Here is a 25,395-nt window from a genome sequence, read left to right on the forward strand (position 1 = left end):
CAAGACCACATGCTTGAGAAATGAGAGTATTTAACTTTCCAGATATCCTGTTTTGCTTTGTTTTTCCACCCAGAAAATAAAGTTTAATTGGAAACTTCTTCTTAAAGTCTTACATTTATTTTATTCTTTTCTCTTTAGTGAGGCTTTGTACTTGCAAGTAGCTCTGGAAGACCCATCATTTATGAAATCATTGTAGCCATCTCTAGGATCTATGGGCAGGTTGAGTCTTCTGACTCTGTAGTAGGTGATCCATCACATGGTGTTGGGTGGTGAGTCCTGCCAAAACCTCTGAACATGAGTAGTCTCTCCACAAGCAGGGACCATGGGCATTGAGAAAGAGCAAGAACTACAGGTCTTACAGGGCTCAAAACTAAACATCCCTCTTTGTGCTCTCTGGGCTTAAAGAGTCTGCTAGTTCTGCAGGAAGACAGGTCCACACTGTGGTCAAGACACCTGAGCAAAGTATGAGTTCTAACTAAGGGACAAGTGAAAGAGTCAGCCAGATTGTACAAGAAAAACTAAATCCCAGAGATGATTAATTTATGTGACATTTTTAATTTATTGCTTGAGAAAATGTCAACAACCCTGCACCATAAAACCAGAATGTAGCATGTGCTTCTTCATCAGATTGGAACCTACATTTCCCTTTCACCAACCCGTCCACCCCCATCCTAGCTACTAGAATAGAAAGCATAACTCTTTTTCTTCCCCTTCTTTCACCATTCTCTTGAGCTACATTAACAAATATATTCTAGCCATGGCAAAGTAAAGCAGTGAGAGAACCGGGAAAAGGATATATTGCTGGTTTGTTACTTGTGGGGTTTTTTGTGACCAAAGTACAATTTTCAGTTATATTAATAATGATCTTTAGTCTAGAGCTCAGTGTAGGCTGCACTGCTGGCTCCCTGTTTTTTGTATCTAATCAACTGTTGTATTTATTAGTAGCATATCTATTTACCTATGTACATATTCTCCAATCATAATCCATTCAAATAAAGTCAAACAACAGGAACATCATGAAAGGACATTCAAAATGACTCAAAAAACACTGAATTTTATCAGAGATGAGACTCAGTTATTGTTCATGCACTATTTCAAACTGTAGCAATGACAGCATGACAGGTGCTGTGGCCAAATTTAATGTCATACCTATTGGGGGCAGAGGAAAATAATTGCTTACTTCATTCTTTATGTTATCTTCGTGGCTGTTCTTGCAATGTTTCTTTACACAACAAGTTTTTGAAGTATTCTAACAGTGAGTAAGTGTTGTGGGAGCACAGTTATTTGCTGAAATCAGCATTGTGTTCTTCCTTTTTCTGTGTCTTTATTCATTGCTCAGGATGCCTCATTTATCTTTTTTCTCTCTAAGGCTTTAGGGAATTCTGCGCTTCACAGCAGTGTCATAACACTTCTAAAGCAGGCACAGAAGCAGGGGCACTGCTTTAATAAAGAGGAGCTGTTTGATGAAGGTGGGTGGAGGGAAGTGTGAAAAAGATGGTGATGCTGCATTTGCAACTGAATCTGTTAGTGATGCTGTGCAGCAGTCAGCCTGCCCTGCTTGCTGTTCACCACTCATAAGCTGATGAAAATCAATCACTCTCACAGCAGGTCTAGTCCTGCTCCACTCTACATCAAAGTACAAAAATAAAATACTACTCACTTCAGTCAAACCAGAAGCAGGCTTATAGCCCAGCATAAAGAACTTCCTTATGTCCTTCAAAAGAACAGTCTGGTCCAAATGCAAAGCATTAGTCTGTTCCTATGTTGTTTCTCCCAGCTGTGGTACTGGAAGGTGCTCATCATTTCTGAAATGTGTTGAGCATTCCAGAAGGGTAATGGGTGCTCTTCACAGCCACTGACAGCCAGGAAGACGAGAGCACTCAGGGCTCAACACCTTGCAGAACCAAGCCCTTGATAAGGCAGGAGCCCTAAAGAAAAAGGGAACATGTGATCATTGGGCTGAAAGGAGCAGTATAAATCTCGAGTAACTTCCTCAGATCACTTCTCTCCTTGCAAAATACTTCAGGCAAGGGGTGATCAGCATGTTGTGCATGTTACAGAGCTGTATGCTTGTGGACTCAGTCAGCTGGCCCCTCTTGCAGTCTGTGGGGATCAGGAGCAAAAGCACAAAGTTGAAACGTAACATAATCTGGCAATCTGTGGCTCGTGCATGGCTACCATAGTGGTTTGTCAGTAGCAAAAGTGTTTATTGATGATATAAGCACGCTGGTATTAAAAGTGACTTACATCAACGCTTGTTACCTGAATGACCTCTGCTGCACATGTGCAAAATTTTCACACTCATGTAGTTTCAGTGGTGTAATTACAGTCTAATGAAAAAATATCCAGTGTAAACAAGCTCTTGGGGACCACTGCCAGATGACACAGGTCAGAGAAGCTCTCATGTTGCTCAAATCAGTGTCCAAGGCTGGGCAGCGAATCAGGAAGCTGTGGCGGCCTCAAAGACAGCAGTAGTTCTTGTGCTGCACATGATCTAAAGTGAAGCACTCCAGGGGATCTACTTCATGTTTATCAGAGATCTCATGAGGCTGATGAGTGTCTTAAAGCTCCAGGTGAGAAGGGAGAGAAGATCTGGGTGGATTTAAAAACTAAGAAAAACTAGAAAAGGTTTCAGTTTCCTTTTCATCCGTGTGATACTGCCTAAATTCAGACAACAGTGATAGGACTGTCATAAATTGTTGATGACTAAGTCCATCACAAAACATCAGCCTCTCCAAACTAATGAGGTATGCAAGAACTCACTGAGTAGCCTCAAATAAAGCAGAATGGAAGTTCATAGCTCAACTGTCTTTGAGATGTGACACAAATGGTTTTAGAAGCATCTCATGTATATATATGACACTTCGATTTTAATATCTTTCTGTGAGAAACAGCTTGTCCAGTTCATCCACCTTTGATACCAACCCAGTGGTTCTGCAGTTTCAGTCCCAAAACATCAGTCTTTTAAAATATTTCTGTTTCATATTCTTGTTCTCTGAAAACAACTTCCACTTCTTACATATCCCTTCACAAACTATTATCTGCCACCAATAGCTAGAAAGCAAAGATGTTGCCTGGTGGGAACACAAACATCACATAAAAGTCCAGACTATGAAGTGATGTCTTTCTGCTCAGACAACTGCTCAGCTGCCTTAGGTAGATAGGACAAAGCCTCAGTAAACAGATATGTTTAATACAGCCATGGTTTCAAAACTTTCAGCTACCCACAGATGAACTAGAGAGACTCTCTACAGCAACACCAGTACAAAGGGCAAATTATTAAAACTTTCTGATGAGTCACTCATTTCCTGTAGTTCGCTCCACCCTCTTTGGGATGCAGTGCTGAACTTCTCCTGGTGCCTGCAACCCGAGCCATCAGCTCTTTGCTGGCAGCACCTTGTATCCTCATCAGTAGCCTCTCCACTGTGGCTGGAGGTGGGCACACAAATGTGCATTGTCAGCACCCAAATCTGCAAGCGCTTCAGCCAGGAAACAGTACTTAGTCCTATGAACAGTCCCATTGACATTTTACATTGCACACAGCAGTAAGTGTGTAAAAGATCAGGTTCTTAGTGATTGTGTGATTACAGGTGCAGCAGTTAAGATTCAAAACAATGCAGACCCTGGAAATGCAAATCATTCTGGTCTCTCCTAAAGCACTAAAAATCTCCAAATCAAACATCAGTACCTAAAATTAGATCCACAGTCAAGTGACAGAGATTACACAACATTCATTACAGGGTTTGCCAGGATTTTCAAGCAGAAAAGACCCAGAAGGAAATATAGATCCAATCATTAGGACTTCTAATATCACAGTGAGTAAATTACTTTTTAAAAACATCTTGCATTACAGGGAATATATAATCTCAGGGGAACCAGACAGTCTCTGAGCAGCTTACACATTTGGCAGCAGCCCAAGATACCATGAGGCACAAATCACGCAAATGTCTGAGTTTGTGTAAATTCTGTGCTCAACATCTGCATGAGCTTTCTTCCTAACTGTAAAAAAACCCTAGCTGATTCTTTGTTTCTTTTCCCAAAATGCAAACATCATATATGTTATCAGACAAAGTGTGGTTGTTCCTTGAATCTGAGTCTTTCATATCCCCTCGTTCTACCAGATATGTAACATCACATGTTAGATGCTGGATTGACAGCCAGTTACAACATAAAACCAACAAAAAGGAGGACAATTAAAATGCTGAGATGATTTCTTCTTTATGAAGCCATTATTTACCTCCTTAAAGGGCCTGAAGTTCTGTTGAAATGCAGCTGTTATTACCATGCCGTTATCAAGGACTAGTAATGTGATTATTTGGGCATTACAACAGTCTATGAATATTTAAAACATTAAACCCCAGAGATGGTTAATGTAATAGAGGAAAGTAAAATTAGAACTACTAGGCTGACTTGTAGAATGAAAAAATGGACAAGTTTTAATACGCTTGAATGTGGAACAATCTCTCAGTAAGACACAGCTGATACTGTATTACTTGACATGGTTTCATTGATGATCTGAAAACAGCATTCAAAAAGCAGAGTTAAAACATGTAAGATGAGAGCCAAATTAGAACATGAAACTGATTCCTAGCGCAAACTGCTGTAAAGAGAGTCCATCAACCTGATACTAAGAGTAATGAGTTAGTCGTTGCCAATAAATGGTATAGTTGGAAATATTTGGTTGAGGAAAGAAAAAACAAACCAAACCAAACACATTGGTTTACATCTCTTAATTTTCACACTCTGACTCTGGACACTTTCTTGGTCATCCACCCCTCCTGTTTCAAAACAAAGACATACACCCTGTTTAGTGCTTGTTAAACTGGTAATGCCTGTACACCATGCCAGCATATTAAGCTGTTCGTATCATTTTATCAATGCTGTTGAGATCTTTTTACAGGAGAGAGAAGTAGCCACCACTGTGGTGTGGTTTCTGACCTGCTTGTTAGCAACTCAGCTAACTCAGCTGGCTGGTTCAGAGTTTTTAAAAATGCAAGCTGACAACAACATGCTCTAAATGTTGGACTAAGCAACTTCAGAGTGCATATTTAGCTTACTGTCTTGATTCCCTTTTAAGTTTGCTTGGTAAGAATGAATAATTTTGCTTTTAAAAAGCTGATCATAGACAATATCTATCAAAATCTGTAGTATGCAATGCAGTCTCTACTTGTGCAGAGGACACTTTTAGTCTGGACGCATGGTATTGGAATGCTAGAATCTGAAAATAATCTTAACTACTTTTTGTTTGAGGCTCATTAAGCCCTCCCAAAGTAAGTCCAAACATATATATGGTAACTTTCCGTGTTACATTTTCTGTTACCACTCAGAAATTTACTCTATGGATTTTGAGAACGTTATATTTAAGATCCGTAGATATCCCATCTCCCCACTTGCTTCCCTCCAAAGGGACTTCTGTACAGTTGGGATTTTGAGAGGACCAACAAAAAGCCCTTCAGAGAGAGGTATGGTGTTCCAGCTGCTATAGCAAGAGGTGAGTAGGAAGTTCACATGTGTCTGCCCAGGAGAAAAGTAGGAGAAAGGCAGCCCTCAAATTTCTGGGGCATTGAGAATTCAGAAGGAGGATGAAACAATGAGGCAGCAGGTGAAAAAAACAAACAGACAAAAAAAACAAACAAACACCCCGCCCAAAAAAACCCAACCAACCAAACAAACAAAACCAACAACAACAACAAAAAAAACCCAACAACTTATTGAAACCCTTACAAAAGGTTTTGTATTTTTTCTATTTAGAGAATGTGGTTTTCATAGTATGGATAAACATCACCACTAACACTACATGGTGGATGAGATCTCTGTCAGAAGGACAGAAGATTGCTGAAGGCAGACCACTGCACGTTTTCACGATATCATGAGAAGAGTTTAACTGAGTTCAAGTAACCCACATTTCCTTCAGTGATGTCAGTTTTTATCTTCCAAGCTAAAAAACTGTGTCTTGTTGTTCTTCACACTTACCATTGCAAACTTGTCCACCTAACCCAATCAGCCCTGTCCCTTCTCTGTGGTCCTCAAGCAGTTCACACCCGCTACCTCTCTCTTAGCCATCTATGGATTGTTTTCCTGCTTGAATCCCAGATTGCACAATGGGTATGATTTCCCCTTACCTAATGTTTATTATAAAACCTGTGACAGCATTTTTCCTCAGCTGCTCTACAAGAGGAAATAACATTTTATTTGAAATGCTGTGCTGATTGTCAACATGAGAGGTGTTTTAAAAGAGCTGAGAAGTGTGCTGTCAGGAAAATGTTTCCAGGCCTACCTTCCCTCCCACATCCAACTGTGTTGAAATAATCAAATGCTATACCACTGGCACTTGGCAAGAGGGTGACTAACAGCAGCTAATTACTGCTCAATCTGTTGCCCTCAGCAGCTATTGGCCTGAATCACACCTGCTGGCATGGAGGGTCACAAGTTTGCAGGGCGGTCCTCTGGAGGCAACTTAATTTTCAGAGTCTTTCTTGGGAGGCGGCAACTGGGACAAGGACTCCGTATATTAAGGTCCTATCACAGAAGCTGCTGTCACCATATCTGGCTCAGCAGATGGCCAGAACACGCTGGCTCTGAGCCTCTTTGGGTCAGCCCTGTCCTACTGAGGGCCCTGGACCAGCCCATGTCATACTGCATGGTAAGGAGAAGGCAGCTCCTAATTCCTTCCTGCCCCATCCCTCTGCGGCAGACTGAAGCTAGCTCAGTGGTACTGGATATTAGTTTCAGCTTTCCTCCCAGCTCACTGCTGCAGTAGCAAAGAGTTGGCAGAGGGCCTTCTGTATCATATTTGATCTGTTGACACTTGCAGCAGTGCTGGACTCTGACACCGTAGGAGTTTCCGTCTGGAGAAATATGGTAGCCCTTCCTGCCTCCTTGTTCCACTCCCTACGGAAAACCTCCCTCTTGTTTTCCCAAATTCTGGGCCAAATAAAATATACCAAAATAACATTGGAGACAGAGAAGGAATCTCTTGCCTCAAACTTGGCCTCAGAGCAATACATGCAACCATTACTCGTCTCACAAGCGAAGTCAAGTGGGTGGACTCTAGGCAGGGTTTCATCAGCAGGGACTGGAGGTTCACTGTGGCTGCTATGCAAACAGATATCTCCCCTGCTTGTGGTGGCCAGAATGACCACTTTTATCTGTTTTCATGCTAGGTTGAGTTCACAAGAGTCCAGGCATTATACTCTTCAGCTGGCTAACTTAAAACTTTCCAGGAAACCAGAAGTCTTGAAGCGTGTTGGTGTAGCTGCCTGCTGGCCAACGTGCTGTGACATTTCACCATTGCATGGAGAAAAGGCAGGAAAGCAATACTTTGTTATCATAGTTGTTAGACATCCTGCCTCACTCTTAAAGCTTTTTATTACTTCAGAGATGTTCTCCTGCGTAATCGCATCATTCTGCTGCACTCGTATAACGTATTCAACACCTAACATGTGAGCCAGAGGGTGGTTTTCTACAGTATAACCCACCTCCTGTAAAGCAACCATTACTATCCCATATATGCAGATTATAGCTCTTTTATAAGAAGACTCTTGCATGTGGGGCAGCAAGAACCTGCACAGAGATACTGCAGAGCATCCTTTCTCACTTCTAGTTCCTTAGAGTCATTCCAGAATTGAGCCATTGCATCTTCTCATCATCAAAGAAACTCGGATTTGGCCCAGAGCTGATGATGTAGTATGGTACTGTTCTTTACTTAGAAGTAAGACAAGTGTTATTATCAAGATTCTGTCATCATTGTCTCACCTGGGGCACCTTTAGTGCCTCATAGTCCTGCGCAGTTAGTGATACAGTCCCTTTAAGACAGACAGAGGAAATGTCTCTGAAATGCAGCTTCTCTGTTTCTGCTAAGATGTGTTTTTGAAAAGCATATTACTAAGTAAAACTCCATTTGATTTACCCTATCTTATATGTCTAGTGCTAATGAGTAGCCATGTGTTGTGTGCTGTAACTTCAGGGGTTTTTTTTGATTTTTAATCTCTTCCTGATTTCCACCTGCCCCCTGTTCTAAAAAAGGCCATACGGCTCTTCAGAGCCACCCATGCACTGCTTAGCTGGGATGTGAGTGTTTGAAGCAGCGCTGTTCTTCTGAGGAAATTTCCATTTCAAGTACAGGGTGAGAATGGGGTTACTGGCTGGTTGTGGGCACTTCTAGGATACATGAGCTTAAAGGCCGAAACAGATCATCACCACAGTCTGACTGGATGCTCTATTTAACCAGAGTTGTAGAATGACACCTCTTTTTTCACTCCCATATGATAAACCTAGCTGATTGAACCATATTAGAATTGTAGAGGTGATCAGTATCTAAACAAGTGCTAGTCTACCTTTTCTTCTACACAAGCCCTCCTTCTCTTAACTAACTTTCTTCTGTGTGACCTCCAGGTTTCCTCAGCTAGATTCTGACAAAGAGGCTTGCTCTGGCTTTTGTACCCTATGCTCCACATTCTTGTGATTTTTCCTGTAGATGTTACGGCTGAGATTTTTCACTTTTTTTGTTCTTTTTATCACATTCCCTTGCTCTTGCACCCAGCTCCTTGCGGTTAACTGGTTCTCCACCTCGGTCTGCCTTTCCAACCTGCCATCCCACCTTGGGTGTCATCACCACCTGCCCTCTCCTCTGAGCCTGCAAAGCCTTCATCAGTGGAGACCTTTAAGAATAGGTTAGACACACACACCAGAAATAGCATAAGTACAGTTCATTCTGCCTTCGGGCACGAAACCAATTAAAGGATTTACTGAGGCCCCTTCCAGACCAGCATCTTTCTGATTCTATTATCCTTTGCATTAGTGGGAGAGCAGTAATGGAGCCACACTTCTTGGCACAAATGTTTCCAAGAGATTGTTATCTTGGACTTTTGGGCTTACAGCTGGAGCTCCCCTTTTGGCTGTCTGCAGGGCAGCACAGGCTGCAGCTGGTGGAGGGCTCAGCCTTGCCATTTCAGCTTCAGTGGTGACTTAAACATCTCAGCTTCTTCTCTCCATAAAGTTATCAAATTACTTTTGGTTTTTTGGTTCTATGTTTTCCAAGTACAACAACCTTAGATATTTCTTATTATAATAGGGGTCTTTGCCTTGAACTTCTCTGTTAGTCATCAGCTATTCCCTCCCACTTTTATTTTAGATCTTTTGAGGCAAACATCACTCGTGTGCACTAAAACTGTGAAGCCCACACACAGGTCAATTGGACTGCAGATGTTTAGTTGATAATAGTTTCATTCTTTTTGTTGTGTTGTGTCATTTTTTGTTTGTTTTTCTCATTGTCATGCCATTCATTATATCTGTATTTGTCTTTTCTGGTAATTTTGACGGTAACATAGGCAGCGTACAAAACTCTACAGTACATCCTGCAACAGTTTTACGTATAACTGCTCTTCCAATCAGCAGACGAATTTGCTGTCAGGTGTGCAGATAGGATATCCCAGTTAAGGAATCCAGCCTTTCCAAAATTATACATTTTCTCTTGTATTAAATTCCTTGGTAAACAGATTTACAAACAGTAAAAAGAATTGCTTTACAGCATGCAGAAACATTCTAGAATGAATACCCCGTGATACCCATCCAGCTGCAAATGGCTGCTATCTGGTCAGCCTATTATACATCCTCTTTAAACCTGATACCAGCCCATCATCTTGGAACCTGAAGTATAAAGCCATCCATTAACTTCCTTATACTTAGGATCAGCCCACAAAACTAGCTTAGTGTCCCAACATCCTTTGCAAGAGCGTTGCTCATTATCAGCTCTAAGCTTTTGTGCTAACAGTTCCACACTGAGCACAAAAAGAGAAGCCAAAGGGTTTGCCTGCAGTTTTCTATTATTTTAAGCACTCTGGACTGGACTTACATCAATATTGTTATTGGTGTACTGAAAATAATAGTCAAAAGAATAGATGACTGGAAAAAGGTGAAGTGGTTTGGGGAGGAGGAGGAAATGCCGATGCTGCTGGAAGAACAATCGGAAAAAAAAACCCAAACAGTGTTTCAGAGAGGCAGGTTTTATATCAAGCACCACCGACTTCTGTGGAGTTGGTCCCAAATTGTACTAAAAGAACTGAGAAGAGAGTAGAAATTTTATAGAGGTAGAAAACAGTTAAGAGATATTTAAAAAATCAAACAAAATGGATCTTTGAAACAATCAGGGGAAGTTTTCAGGACTCTGGTACAGACAGTGTAAAGCTGAAGAAGCTTTCAGGCTCGTGTCATCCTCTGGAGTAAACCCACAGAGCTCACTGGGCAGAGAGCTCACAAAAGGCATTTTCAAAACAAAAAATCTGACTGCTGTACAATTTACCTAGAAAATTAGGTTGTCCCTGTGCTGTTGGCCAGTCTTTATTTGCTTTTAAAACATAATATGTGTACTTGTGGGTCATAGCAATTAATGTCTTTTTGTTTTGCCCATTCCTTGAAAGTACTTCTTGTTAGCCTTTAGTCTGAGAGGGAATTTGTAAGTGTAAAGTATGAGGGTTGTTTATTTATTTTTTCAGTTGTCCTCTATTTTGTTTCCTTCCATTCCTTTTCTGTGGTCCAGTTTTCTAATTGTTTTTATTGTATTATCCATTGGATCTCTGTGATGCTAGAATACAGGAGCACCTCAGATAGACAGACACAGGCAGAGACAAAAAAAACCTGAGAATAAAATCTTATGGTGTGAATGGAATTCCTCTTTTTCTCCCCATCTCTTTCAAAGAAAAGCTAATTGCTGTCACACTCTGCTCCACACATGAGACGACAGCACACAGCAGGCTGCTGGTACCATTGAAGACGATCCTCTGTCTCCCAGTGCTGCTGGTAGCATGATGCCTCTCTGGGTACAAAGTGTCCCTTTGTGTCTACTTTAGGGCTATCGAAAAGTAAATTGTAAGTTTATTTTTTAGGTAGGGGCTGGCAGAAGGGCACAGTGTCCTTCTTCTCCTGCTACTGCTCATAGCAGGGCATGCTGGCCCCTCTAAGAAGCCGGCAGAAGCAGCTGGTCCAGCTCTGTCATAAAAAATGCAGAGGTGCTGGGAATTTGCCCGAGGGCTTGGGTCCCAGATGAGAGATGCAAATAGGGAGGAGCAGATGCAATGCTTCCGTAGGGGATGGACAGACAGACCCGTCCAACAGTCCGACACAAAGGCAGCCCTTCCCCTAGGGTATCCATCAGGCGCTTCTGCCTGGGCAGAAGCACACAGAGATTTTTCCTATTTGATGGGTTGAATTGTTCCTTTCCTCTGATTCATTATGGGGAAAAAAGCTTAAACTGAGATGCTTTCGGGCAAGTGCCAGTGGTGTTCATTATCATAAGCTGGCAGGAGGCAAGGCTGTCCTGTGATGCTTAAGAGAAGGAACTTTCCTCTATCAGTATCACTTCATCCAAGCTCCTTGTAAAGCTGTTCTTCTTTCTTTGCTCCCCTTTCTCCTTTGTGACTGAGGGATGCACATTGCCAGCAGCCCTCAGCGATGAGGGCAAACATCTGTTTGTGATGCTTCAAATCAGGGAACAGGTAGTGAAGGCCTGGAGCCTCTGTCTGCAGGTGCCCAGGATAAAAGAACAGTTCCAAGGATGATGTTTACATTCAGCTGGCTGATGTTGCCTGACAGGGCAAATTTCTAAACTAGTTTTCAAGGAAGGAGAATTAGAAAAAAAAAATTCAGGATTAAGTTTGGTAGTTGCAAATAGTGGATACTGGAAGTCCTGTTTCAGGCATCTATAAGCAAGAGGGTTACCTTATCACACTAACTCATAATTGCCCATGAAAAGACTGTGATTCTCCTTTGCCTGTTTAAGTCACCATGACCTTGTAACTCCTACACAATGGGCAGTCACAGATGCCTGATATAATCAGGTATCATGGTCAGCGTTTCCACGAGACTGGTGATGTTTGTGAGAAATGCTTTTGTTATCATATTTCTTGGCATCTACAGTCCAGACTTTTTTTTCTTGCACAAAACCAAAACAAACTACCCTTCATATTACTTAATGGGCATATGTTAAAAACAAAAACAAAACAAAAAACAACACTATTTTCCTTTGGGAGCTATTTATTTTATTTTTCTTTTCTGGCATAATGATACATTTCACTAGGAATAATTCTGTTTATTCCAAATAGACTTTTAGCATTCTAAGCCATTTCTGTGGGTTTCTATCTATTATAATCTAATCATAACTATTTTTAGAACACCAGTGAATAATAATATTAGGCAGCACTGATCTCCGAGACAATTTGAAACTCCCAGTTGAGTTTCTGCTAGAGAAGCGTATCATAAAAAGCACCATCACAAATTTGCCCCTTTGTTGCAGAGGCTGCCAGACAGATCAAGGACTTAGAGGGCCTGCCATTTGAAGTCTCTTCAGTATGAAGATGTACTGTCAGGGATCAGTCTGGAGAGGGCTTTTGTTCTGCTGCTGGAGTAAGTGTTTGTAGATGAAAGGAGAACGCCTGCACCCTGACACTTTTCGAAACATGAAATTCACTTTGAACTAGGTATGGTATGGTGGACTGAAAAATAACATATATTTGTTTTCCCTTTGCTTACTAACCTTGATGAGCACCACAATCACTTTGTAAAGGAATATTGATACGTAATTATCCTGTTGGAATAGATTCACAGCACAAAGAGCAAATATTTGAAATTGCTCAAGCATGGTAGCAGAATTTAAAGTTCTGGAGCTACATTATAGTCACTTGGGATGTTTCCATTACCTCCAGTGCATTTTGATCAAGTCCTTAAAACTTCTGGGGCACAGGTATTTGATCACCTGTCACTAAGATCCATGTCACAGAATCATCACCCTAGTAGGCACTTTTAAACATGAACATAGGTATGATGTTGTCTCTTATTCCTTGAGCAACCCCTTCAGATCCCAGATGAAATACACTGGATAAGACAGCAGAAGGGGGAAGTTTTTTTAAAGCTACAGAGATTTATTTTTTCAATATCTTTGACACCCTTTACTTATATAATAGTAAGTCCTTTTCAGATGTACTTTTTGTAACAGTGAAAAATAAAAAGGGTACGAAAAGAGGAAAATGGATGGCTCAATGTAAGCCTTCAGCTTACATTGTTAGAGTCTCAACACTCCTGGGCATTTTGACTTTACCCATCATCCAGAGCCCACTTATACTCCTTACAAGGAGTGACTGACATTTATGCTATATCTTCTGTCCAAGGAGCTCCAAGCATCTAATTTAGTTCACCACTTGATTATTTACTGTATACAGAAAGAGCATCTTGCTCACCATTGCAATTCAGCCACCTCTGGGATGAAAGACAGTGTTTTGGGCAGAGAGCATGTATTACTTGAGAGATCTAAGCATAAACTACTGAATATCATGTTCTTAATAAAACTAAGAGGGAATTTTAGACAGAAATCAATTAATTACCCATCGAGGAAGTTATCTGCGTAGGAGACATTTACAAAGAAAGTGATACAGGATTTTAATTGGCAAAATTAGTTAAGTCCCTGATTTTACTTCTGAGCTGAAAGCCACCACCATATAAAACACCCTGCCTGCTAAATAACATGCCTGAGATTGGCTCAGAGGAAAGTATAGCAATATCATTTTCTAATATTTTTTAGGAGAAGAGGGACTAACCTTGTCTGCGTTTTGAGTACCTTATAAGAAGAATTTGTGCCTGGAGAACCAGACATAATAAATGACCATACTGATGTAATCCCTCTGGTAGGTGTCTGCCACAAGGTCTCTGCTTTCTGCCAGAGAATCTGAGTCAGTTACAAATCCTGGGGAAGCAAAGTTGGTATCAAGGGTAGCACTTTTTTATCCTCTCTTCTATCTTTGCTTCATGGCTAAACCAGGATGGACAGTGTCACTTGGAACAACCAAAACTTTTATTCATGCACATGCAAAGGAGGGTTGAATCTCACTCCCATTGCATCATTTGAATGCAATTTAGTGGGTGCAGTAGAAAGTGGATAGTCACTGGACTAGATTCTCACATCATCTGTACTGGTGTTATTTTGGGTTAAATTTCTGACATCAAGTGACTGACTCCAAATATACTGTGGTATAAATGAGAGCAAAACATGACTCTAAAGTACTAAATTTACTGTTACTGCCTGCATGAATGTTAATGCTTTAAGAAATGTTTCAAAACATTTGTCATCCCAAAAGACTAATTAAAGATACACAATACTTCAGCAACAGCTCACCCTAGCAAACTAAAAGCTACTTTCTGATGGGATACACAGTAGAATGCTGTTGATGCTCTCTGTTTGGCTTTTGTTTGGCTGGTTTGGTTTCTTTGTTTTCCCCCCTTCATTCATTTCCCTTACCTGCAGCCTGGTCTTCACTGGCAATAGTGAACAAACAACTACAAGATGGGAGAAGACAATTGACCAGGACCTGTCCTGTATCAAAAATAGCGTGGTCAGCAGGACATGGGAAATGATCCTTCCCCTGTACTCTGCATTGGTGAGGCCACACCTGGAGTACTGTGTTCAGTTCTGGGCCCCTCAGTTCAGGAAAGACATTGAAGTGCTGGAGCGGGTCCAGAGAAGAGCAACACGACTGATGAAGGGACTTGAGCACAAGACCTATGGGGAGAGGTTGAGGGCGCTGGGCTTGTTTAGTCTAGAGAAGAGGAGGCTTAGAGGTGACCTCATCACTCTCTATAACTACCTGAAGGGAAGTTATAGCCAGGTGGGGATTGGTCTCTTCTCCCAGGCAGTCAGCAATAGGACAAGGGGGCATGGGCTTAAACTCTGCCAGGGGAAATTTAGGCTGGATATTAGGAAGAAATTCTTTACAGAGAGAGTGGTCAGGCATTGGAATGGCCTGCCCATGGAGGTGGTGGACTCGCCATCCCTGGAGGTTTTTAAAGTGAGGTTGGACATGGCACTTAGTGCCATGATCTAGTAAATAGACTAGAGTTGGACCAAGGGTTGGACTCGATGATCTCTGAGGTCTTTTCCAACCCAGTCGATTCTGTGATTCTGTGATTCTGTGAATTCCCTGTAACTTCCATAATCAGTGAAGATGCCTCAGACATTTAAACCGATGCCTTTGTGAATATCTCACTATAGCTTGGCTATAGTAGCCAGGTCTCAGGTTCAAGCACAAAATAATGTAGGTGATCACGTGCAGCCTTGGCTTCCCTGTTGGCACAGGGCTGGGCTGTGCAGGTTGAAGAGCAGACAGGTCATTTGGTCGCATTACTCATTGAACTAAAGCTCAGCACTTATTATAGCTTAGTGCTTTGCTTTTTAAGATTGGAGTGGCCAGCACCCTGCAGATTTGAACCTGTTCTTCTTACCACATCAAAGGACTCTGGATACTGGGGCAGATTTGAATCTCCCGTCAGTTTTAACTGGTATAAACGATGTGATAACTGGTATGAACTGTGTGTAATAACTGTGTTACTTAAGATCTCCAAGCACCCAATGTGAGCACTGAGTGAGATCCCTGTAGTGAAAGAGCAACAAAACCGATAATACTTTGAAAGCAGTAAGCGACATATTATAAAACATTATAAAAGTGATTGGAAACCCAGCATTTGTACAGAATTTGTGGCTAATGTTGTATATTAAACATCAGTCATTATACAAGCTAATACTGTGCATAGCACAATGATCCTGTTAAGGAGCTACTGTAACAAAAGTACTTCTGCTAGGAAGGATTTATAACTTCATTTCCCAACGGTAATCAGAAACAGACCTGTAGAAATAAATGCAGTTATACTGGTGTAAAAGCCCGGAATTTAGACTACAGGGCAAAAGAAGATCATGTGTTGTTCAGTGAATCCCTGCAATCTATTTTTTTTTTGCCATATTCCCTCATCTCCCAAGCACATCTGGTGTTTTAGGAACATTGTATTCAACAGTGGTAAAAGGACACTAAGGCCAAGAATAACAAATGAAAAAAGAAAACACTGGGGCCTAATGCTGATCTCATATGGGTGTAAATCAGAGGGATTCCAGCAAAGCCTTTGGAACCACACCAGTGAAATCCTTGTGTCTGATTCAGAATCAAAACTGTAGAGACCAGTGATTTTCATCAACTGTCAGGCCTGAAATTCTCCCATTCCACTGGGAAATTTTACTACAAAAGTTCTCTAAAAGTGCTTCTCACAAATATCGCAAATGCTGAAGAAGTGACAGAGTTAAAGCAAAAATGCTTTAGTACCTCTTGTGTCTGCACCAGACAATGTTAAATACAAATCAAACCAGATTAAGGGCACGTTTTTGATTTGCAATTTTCAGTACAAAAAGAAACTTTGACAGCAAATAAATATATATATTGCACATAGTTACTGGATTAGTACACGGTCGCTCTTAAGCCCTTTAAAGACAGAGAAAATCTTTCCACTGACTACAGGGTGGGTTGTCCTCAGTAGCATGACCTTCTGAATAATATACATTATTGCACTTTGTATTTCTGGTCTTGACCTGAGGCATTGCTGTAGCCACAGCACTTATAATGCTTGGCAATTTAACTAAATAGACTGTCTTTAAAATATAAACAGAAAGCAGCTGCTTGTTGACAAAATTGTTTCAAGACACCAGACACTAAAACCTCTTAGTCCCCATTTGTTGTAGGGAGATCCTAGCAGGGAGGAACAATGTATCCATAAACGTCTGTACAGAAACCACGTTTGAGCCTGATAATTCTGTTTTCTCCTGTAATCCTGCAGCAAGAAAGCAAAAGTACATTCAAGACACAGATCCAATAACTGCATTATGTTTCCTAATCCCACCTTCCATCATAAAAATCAATTATTTTGTCTTGTACACTTCTCAGGGATAAATCACATCAAATTAGAACCACCATAAAAACATGGGGTTTACTCTTCCTGAAGACATGGTGCCAAAATCTTGTATAATTGTCAGGTGCTGCTGTTTTAATTTCATTCCATTGTACTTGTATTTTTACCTCCTTAAATAACTTCCCTCCTCCCTTTTGTTTCAAATACTGGTGGAATCTCCCCCTCCCCTGCTGTCTCCCTTCAGGGCTGCTGTAAAGCTAGCTGTAGATAAGAGGACTTTCTGTGGATTTAAAGGGGCTTTTTAGGATGTACAGACTTCAGCTATCCTCCACTTCCTTTGCTTTTAAAACAGTTCCTTACAAATTACGTCTTTTACTGTCCTGCACTCTTTGCTTCTTGAGTTGTTTGCAGTTCATCAATACTTGGGGGCAAAGCAGCCCACTGAGAATGATACTCCAGGTCCTGCCATACCAAATTTCTCCACGTTTTTCCCCACTGTCCTCCAGGTGAGGATGCCCTTTAATGTCCACTTTGCCAGAAGTCAATATGCTGCTTGCTTTGTAAACAGAAGAATAACCTGCTCAGACTTGCCCCTTGTTTGACTTTGTATTCAATGAGCATCAAGTCAAACAGGGGCTAGAATGCCTGACCTTAAAGGCTGAAGTTCAGTAAGAAACACTAAGATCTTGAGGTGAAGGGTTTCATATTACTGGCTCCTGTGTCTTTCATTGATTAGAGGCTTTACAACTGATAGTGGGTTTCAAGGTTTATTTGGAAACTTTGTCAGGAGGGCAGAGGTGGGGGAAGGGAGAGAGTAAGCAAAGCTGAGGGTTTCTTTTCTATTCAGTGTGTGGCATTAAGATGGGAATAAACAAAAGTGGCAGAAGGAAATGCCATTAACATACCATTTCCAGATCCATTCCTCGGCTTATCGTTGGGTCAGTTCTCTGCAGCAGTAGGTGGGGAGATAGGGGTGCACACTGGAAGGAGGGAGGGTACGAGAGAGGGAATCTGGGAGGTGTTCATTTCAGATGATTTGTTTGCTTTCTGCAAAATGTATTCAGCTCCAGCTGAAGCAAATGGGGGTGATCCAAATATTCTGAATTAGATGGTGTGAATAACTCAAGGCTGTGTTCGAGCTTCAAGTTCTAGGTCCTTGCAAAAATGTCATACAGGTGAAATGCCACATAGGGAGCTTTGCAGCATTTGCTCACAGCATGCAAAATGTGCTCATGGCAAAATCTGATGCCAGGATCAGATTCGGGAAAGACTCAGTCCAAGTGGGGAGGAACACCAGGAAAAGTACCAATCCAGAAAGTGGCGAGAAGGGGAGATCCTAATTTCGCCCAGTTCCCAAGGGCCAGATTGAGAGGAGACTTCCAGAAGAAACGCAAAGGAGTCTTAATTAGATGAGCTTTCCAAGCTTTACCCTGGAAAATGGCTTTCAGAGCTTCCAGGCACAGCAACACTGGGAAACAGTGCTGGGGCCAAAGTCAGATATGGACCAAGGCCATAAGCACCGAAGTCAGTAGAAATATCCACAAGGAAATTCAGATAGTGGCAAATTTTAGTTTCAGAAGTATCATGCAAGATGTTTCGGTAATCACTGGAGGACTCAGAATAAAAGAATGTATTATGATTCTCTAAAAGACCGTGCAATGTTAACAAGCATGTAATGGGGGTGTGCCTGTGCGTGTGTGCATGTGTGTGTGCACACGTGCGTGCCTCCTGACCCACTGGTGTTGAAAAAGCTTCAAGTATCCATCTATCTTGAAGTAATAGATGAAAAGAGAGCATGAAGCAACCTGTAATTTCCATAGGCTGTGGCTGGGGTGTTAAAGAGAGGGGGTGTATACTGGAATGCACATAACTCTTTTCTAACCTCTCACGCCTTGCCCTGTGGAAGATAAGGATTGACATTGGAGTTATTTGTCCACTTGAGCTCTCAGAGAGCTCAAGGAAGTGACAGTCAGGCTGTAGTCCAGCTGAGCTCCCTGTTTCTTGAGCCATAGCTTCTCCTGCCAGGCCTGTGGCTAATTAATGTTCTTAATCTACCTTTCCAGTGCAGATGTTTGACTAAGAAAGAAAAAAAAAAATCCAACAGTCTAGCACCCAGAAAAGAGCATTCAGGCTTCAGAAACCATTCTCCAAATGGGACGTGGTTTCATCGCTCCAAGTCCTTCCTTCGAGAACCAAAACAAACTGGGGCTGCTAGGATTTCTGGGAGTTATTGGTAGCTGGTTACATGAGCTTTGGCTGTTGCTGAGGAGCTCACCCAGAACCCCCTACAGCCTGATCCACCTTTACTCTGTCTCACTCTGACTGTGGCTTCCCACAACATTTTTAAAAGTTGAAGAATGATAAAAGAATCTTTCTTGTCTAGCATCTGTCCTGGCCTTCCAGTGGGAAGCAGTGATTTTCTCTCAAGGACAGACAGAGGGCTCACACTTAGTCAGACTCCAAAAAAATTACAGTCTATGCTCCAGACTCCCATTATCAGTCCAAATACACAGAAGATTATTTCTCTCTTATTTCTTTCACTTGCACCCCCGTGTCCATTTTTCACCTGTGCTAAGGCAGACTGCCAACAGTTCAAAACTCTCCAACAATTCGACAGGAAAGAGTTCAGAGAGCAACAAGAGCACTCAGAGATCTATGAAATATAACCTATGAGGAAACTGCAAAGGAATTTTTGTTTTCTTAAATATGGAGAAGACTGAACAGAGACATGATAACAGTCCTCAAAAATGTAAACGACTGCAACAAAAAGGAAGGAAATAATCTCTTCTCTCCCACGTGGAAAGGATAAGAATAACAGGCTAAAATCACAGCAGGCATGTTTCTTTATTAGATATTAGCAAAAAACCCCATTTCTCGCTGTTAGGATAGTGTTACTGAAGCACTGGAATAGGCTGCCATTTAAATCTCTGCATTTGGAACCCTTTTCAAGCAGGCTGGAGCAATATCTGTGCTGACCGGACAGGTACCAATGACCCACTGTGCTCTTGGAGCTGGAGAAAGAGTTGGTGACTCCTTAAAAACCCTTCTGGCCTGATTTTGAATAATTTAATGATGCATTGGATAAGTACATGTTCATTTATCACCATCTTGGAGAATTTTAGAAGTATTACTTGCATTTTTGTGTTCTTTGTCTCCAGGGCTTTCTTAAGATTATTGCCCTTCCAAACACTGGGCTATGCTCAGTGGTTCTCTGCTATAAAAGATGAAGCTAGTCCTACCAACCAGGAGCTATAACCCTACCATTAATTGAAATACGGTGGGATTAAAGCTCCTAAAGAAAGTTTTAAAAATGAGCCCTTGGCTACCTAGTCACTTGCCTTCACTTTTGCAGCAGCATGCACTACAGCATTCCTGAGTTTTGCTCTTCAAAGGCAACCACCAGTGAAACAGAGAAAATAGGACCCAGGACAAGAATGATTAGCAGGGTCAGTCTTTGGCTGTCCCAGGCAGCTGTATCAGGTAATCCTTTTGGTAAACTCAGCAAACTGCATCTCCAGTCCGGTTTGGTTTCTTGTCCTTGCTACTCTCACTGGCTGGCTTCTCCAGAACATCAGCACTTAGGCAGCCAAGAACCTTCCTCTGATGTCTAACCTAGCATTTTTTTCTTGGCCAGTTTATTAACTAGTTCCTATGCTAATGCTGCATTTCCACCTCCCTAGAGTTTTCCAGTTTAGTGGATTTGTTGTTGGCATCAGTATCTCTCTTGGTTTTCATTGTGTAAAGCTAGACAAGTCAAACTCTTTTCATATCCTCTCAGGCAACCAGGTGAATGCACCCATAATAGATCAACAGCACACTTCTTTCCTGATCTAATGAAGAGGTGACCCAAAATTACAGAATGGAGAAAGTGTGTCCCAAAACCCAAACCAAACCACTTCTGTAACACAAAATGGAGGCCTGGGAAGGGTTAAGAAGTGAAGTTGCCCTGTTATTTGCTCTGTTAGAAGCGTAGTTGTCCTACAGAAACTCTTGCAGTCTTGGTTATGGTTCTTTCGGGTATCACAAGTAATCTGAGAGTGGTGAGGAGAAGCAGTTCTTGCATCAGTCTTCACACAGCATGGCCTCCTTTGTGCTGCCAGTGGTCCCTACTGGCTAGTTCTGAAGCCCAAGAACTGCAGCTCTTCTTCTCATGTCACTTTTGCAGAGGCCAGCCCCAGTGGTGGCACCAGCACTGCAAGGTTGTGGTTACACATTCAGCAGCAATGCTGCTTGAACTGGCTTGTCCCCACCCTTCTCCACTCCCAGCTGCTTTTTCCATTTCCCGCCAGGCGCCCTCCCTGTTGCCAGCATGAGTGTTTGTGCAGATATGTGCAGAACCAGGTCAGGGATCTCATCCCAGCCAAAAAAATAGCCTGCGAATTTATTTTTTATTTTCCAGCTGGAAGAAGCTCTTCTGTCTGCTTTATTGGGTGGCTGCACAAGCACTTTGGCTGGCACAAGTGGATGGGGGTGGAAATAAGCAACTTTGCTGTGCATGCTCCTCCCAGGTGAATGTGGCCGATCCACAAAGCCTCCACTTTCAGCTAGCGTGGGTTGATCCCACAATGGCAATCACATACTTGTTCTTCGTCATGCCCCAGATGCTCCCCACCCTCCTTTCAAGGAATGTTGCTCTTGCCCCATCCGTCTCTTGTATGCATATACCAGAAGGACTCTCTAATCAATCAACATCCATTGGAACAGCCAAGTCTTGGATGTCTCCCATTTGTCTTTATCAAAATAGACTGGAACAGAGTTTGGGGGCTGCTGAGTGCTGCCACTCCTGCTACACAATCCCTTTTACAAGTTCGGCTACATTTTCTATGCCTTAATCTTTGGACAGTTACAGTGGTGCATTCTTATATCATAATAAACAGCTACTAGAAAGATTGTTTGAAAAATGTAGTTCTTCTTAATTGCATTCAGTAACAAGTAAATCTTAGTTATAACTGTGTTCATAGGGGCATTTGTTTTTTCTCAGGCAGCTTTTTACATTCAAGTTAGAATAAACCCACTGCTCCATTTTCTCAGGTTTTTTGGCTCTGAGCATTGCTATTAAGGATATAGACAAATAATTTCCAAGAGAAATTTTACTGTTTCAAGTTTTCTCACTGTAATGTGTTTTGCTCAAGACACTTCAAGGGAGGCTGATACAACCATTATTACCAATAGGCTCTGCGGGAAGACTCACATTATCTTGGGAGAGGGGATTGGAAACCTGGTTTGGCTGAAGTATCCACAAGAACACAAGGCTTACTGTACTTTCTGACTGATTTCTGTAGATATTCTGAGGACATAGCGCAAGATTATTACTCTCTGGAGAGTGGAAAAATTAAAAAAACCCCACACAACACCACCAAAAAAGCCCTTAGCATAGCATTTAGATAGATTACTAAGAAAAAAAATAGTTTTAAAAAGGCACACTGTTATATATGATGCAGTCTTGTCTGAAATTTGTACACTGGTGATATTTATCTATGAAATAAAATTACAGATAGTTCATTCCTGTCTGACCACTAGAAGATATTTTAGACTTGTTTTTATGCTTATGGCACATATAGGTACCCAAAAAACTTCAGCCAGGCTTCATGGGTTGTTTGCTGGAAGCCTGTCCACAAAGGACCTGCACAACACGAAGTCGTTTTAACTCCTCAATAGACACAGCAGACACCCACCCAGCATGAATTATCCATTAATAAAGAATATTTATTTATAAACTGATCAACCATAGCATCTTTTTATAGCCTACACTAAAACCAGTAAATTAAAAGAGGTAGTTACCTATATTAACATCTATGCAATAGTATACTTACAGAGAGATTTTAGTTAATTTACAGATTCCCATCAGGAGAGCAAGTCAGCAGCAGATGGCTGCATTTGGGGTTAAAAAGAAGCCAACAGGTGCTGAAGAGTAGCAATGAGTGGCCTCTTTCCCCTCACCTCCATTTCCCTGCAGGATTCAATCACTTCAGTGGTAACAAGATACAGGGATCTTAGTTTTCGTTCAAAAGTAGGAGCCATGAGGGTGGATTTTGATTATAGAATCAGCCTCATGGTTCCTGATGGGCTTTTAGCCTTAGGCCAGCCCTTACGAATGAAATGAGCTGTATCCTAGCCCTGCTTTCCTGTGACACGTTAGCCTGGTGCCTAAACACATCTCACTGCTTCATCACACGTCTGTAAGCTAAAAGAAAAAGAAAAAGCAAGAAAAGCAAACAAACAAAAAAGCTGTTTGAGAGGAATGCAGGGAGGCTAAATTCATCAGCACTTTGAAATGAACTTGCAGAACTAAGCACTGGTATTTTCATTGCAAAACAAGGCCTTTTGCTGGGGAGCATCAATGCAACAGGGTCTACTGACAGACTTGTCAGCACTTTTAGTCAGGCTGGAGCACTAGAACAGGCATTTGGCTAAACTGTTTGACCAGAATATATTACTTACCATAAATTTTCTATGCTACTGTAAATATAGAAATTATCCTTCAAAAGCCAAACACGCCTACTTGATCTGCAGGTACTATGGAACAGCTCTGCTCTCTGTTTCTCTAAAATCTAGAGAAGTACACTCATTTTTCTGCCTGAGGATTCCATCTAATAATAACAACATATTTTTCTACACTGTGACTTGATTCTGGCTGCATATGTTTCCATTTCAGTGTTATTCATAGTTGCTTTTAACTTAAGCAAAAAGCAAGATTTGATTTCAGCTGAGACCAGACATATCAAATTCAATGAAAAAAAAAGTGTTGGGGAGGGGAAGGACATTGTAGCTGGAGAGAAAAACAAGAAGAAGTGACTATAAACAGAGCAAAGTGGAAATTTTATTTGAGCCGTAACAATATCTTCGCAGCAGCAGCACAGCAGGCACAAATTTTGGGACCGAATCTCTCTAACTGTTGGTTCTTCACCCATAGGCTCTGCTGTGCGCTGGCGAGAGAGGGAGTGATGGAGATCGCTGCTGCGGCTGCACAGCCCATGCCAGGAACCTCTTGGTACACTGGCTGCATCACCGCATCCCAGCCCCAGTGAGCTCATGGGGCTCAGCTGGACTCGGAGAGGTAGCACAGGCACGTCATGAACGCTACTGTCACGGAAAGTCTGTGAGAGGGACGCTTGTTCCACGGACTGCCCGGACAATGAAGAATTGGCGTGCCGCCCCCTCCGTCGCCCCCCCAAGCTGATGCCAAGGCAGGCGGCCGGCCGCCGGCACATGAATAGCAGGTCTGTTCCAGCAGCTGCGTGTCCTGGGCCAGAGAAGAGAGAGTCTCCAGCAGCGTGGAGTGCCCCACTCCGTGCGCTGTCTGCAAAGGAAGAAGCCTTGGGGGTGAAAGGATGGCCTCAGAAGGGGAGAACATCAATCTCCAAGTGAGTTCATCATGGGGAAATACCCATGGGAGGGAGAAGTGGGAGGGAAGATCACCGGTTTAGGGGGGAAATATCTGTTTGCTCCTCAGCTTTGGCAGCCAATTTCTCTTGAAAACTCAGTGCTGCTTTTTTCCTCTGTCCTCCTTTCAAGAAAAGCTAGCGGCGAGATCTCTGCCCTGTTTTGCCAGGAGCTGCTATGAGCCTTTTTCCAAAAGAGCGAGGGTAAGAAGAGGGGTATTACTGAATGGAGCTGTTTTTTGGGGGAAAGGGAAACAGCAGGGACAGAAGTTAAGCTTCAGCTCTCAGAAGGAGGCAACGCATACTATATAAGCTGCAAAAACCTGAGCTGTTCCTCATCTCACAAAGCATTTCTCTGTTTGGCAGAAAATGCTCCCAATCTGCAGAGGAGGAAAAGAAATAAATACAGCAAATGCTGAGGCAGTGCAGAGGCCAGGGTTTCCTATGTGGAGTTTATAGAGAAACAAAACCTCTTGGTGAAGCTCTTTCAGTTCTCTGTGTTCCTCTTCTGAGTGTTTGTGTTTTTTAAGAAGGGTGTTTCTTGTGCTCAGCGTGTGTTCTAGGATAGGGCAACTACTCAAGGGTTTGGAAAAAGGAACTATAAGAGATTAAACACCCGTCAAATGTCAGAAGTTCAAGTCCACATCCACACTTCAGACAACTCTGGAGAAGGAGAGAATATGAAGCATTGTCCCAGGGTGCAGCTTCCAGCCCTGGGTAGGCTGGCAGCAGGGTCCAAATTTCGCAGCTGTTTTTTCTGTCTATAATGGTCTTAACCATCCTGAGACCTGAAAGTGGGGAAGTCTATCTGTAGTCTCGATTTTTATTTCTTTGGCCCAAATGAAAGAAACTACAAAGGCAAGATTTGTGCTCTTGGAAATAACTAGAACAATTACTCTTAACTAGAAAGACCGAGACTCCCTGATCCTGCAGAACGTATCTCCACTGAGATACAAGGTGCAGAACAGTTTTTTTAAGATCTGGAAACAGTTATGCTCAGATAAGAGACACAATAACTGAGGAAGATACACATGTAGCTATGAAAGTGTGTGAAAATATACTTTGTTTAGGACTGAGGAAGAGCAAGGTTATGCTTTCCTAGAACTAGATAATAAGGGGGAAAATGCAGAAATCAGTAAGCCAGGAACTGGGGGCAAAGGGCAGAGAGGAGAAGGAAATTATGCTAAATAAAAATTTAAATTAACTCTCTGTATGTTAAATCATTCCACCCAATAGAAAGTTTCAGGTCTATCATGGAATTGAAGCCCAAGTTTCATAGATGAAAAAATCAGCTTCACCA

The 25,395-nt window shown here is 42.0% G+C and overlaps 1 protein-coding gene across 1 annotated transcript in view; it reads left to right on the plus strand.

Moving 5' to 3' along the window:
- Nucleotides 1–24,044: 24,044 nt before the first annotated feature.
- NINJ2 (ninjurin 2) overlaps nucleotides 24,045–25,395 on the plus strand; it is a gene marked incomplete at both ends in the record, with an annotated part of 48,129 nt that continues 46,778 nt past the window's right edge. Inside the window, one exon of the mRNA XM_080361224.1 lies at nucleotides 24,045–24,077. Coding sequence (XP_080217350.1) covers nucleotides 24,045–24,077 — 33 coding nt within the window. The remainder of the gene's footprint in view (nucleotides 24,078–25,395) is intronic.

This window comes from Nesoenas mayeri (genome assembly GCF_963082525.1).
Source record: "Nesoenas mayeri genome assembly, chromosome: 1".
Lineage (NCBI taxonomy): Eukaryota > Metazoa > Chordata > Aves > Columbiformes > Columbidae > Nesoenas > Nesoenas mayeri.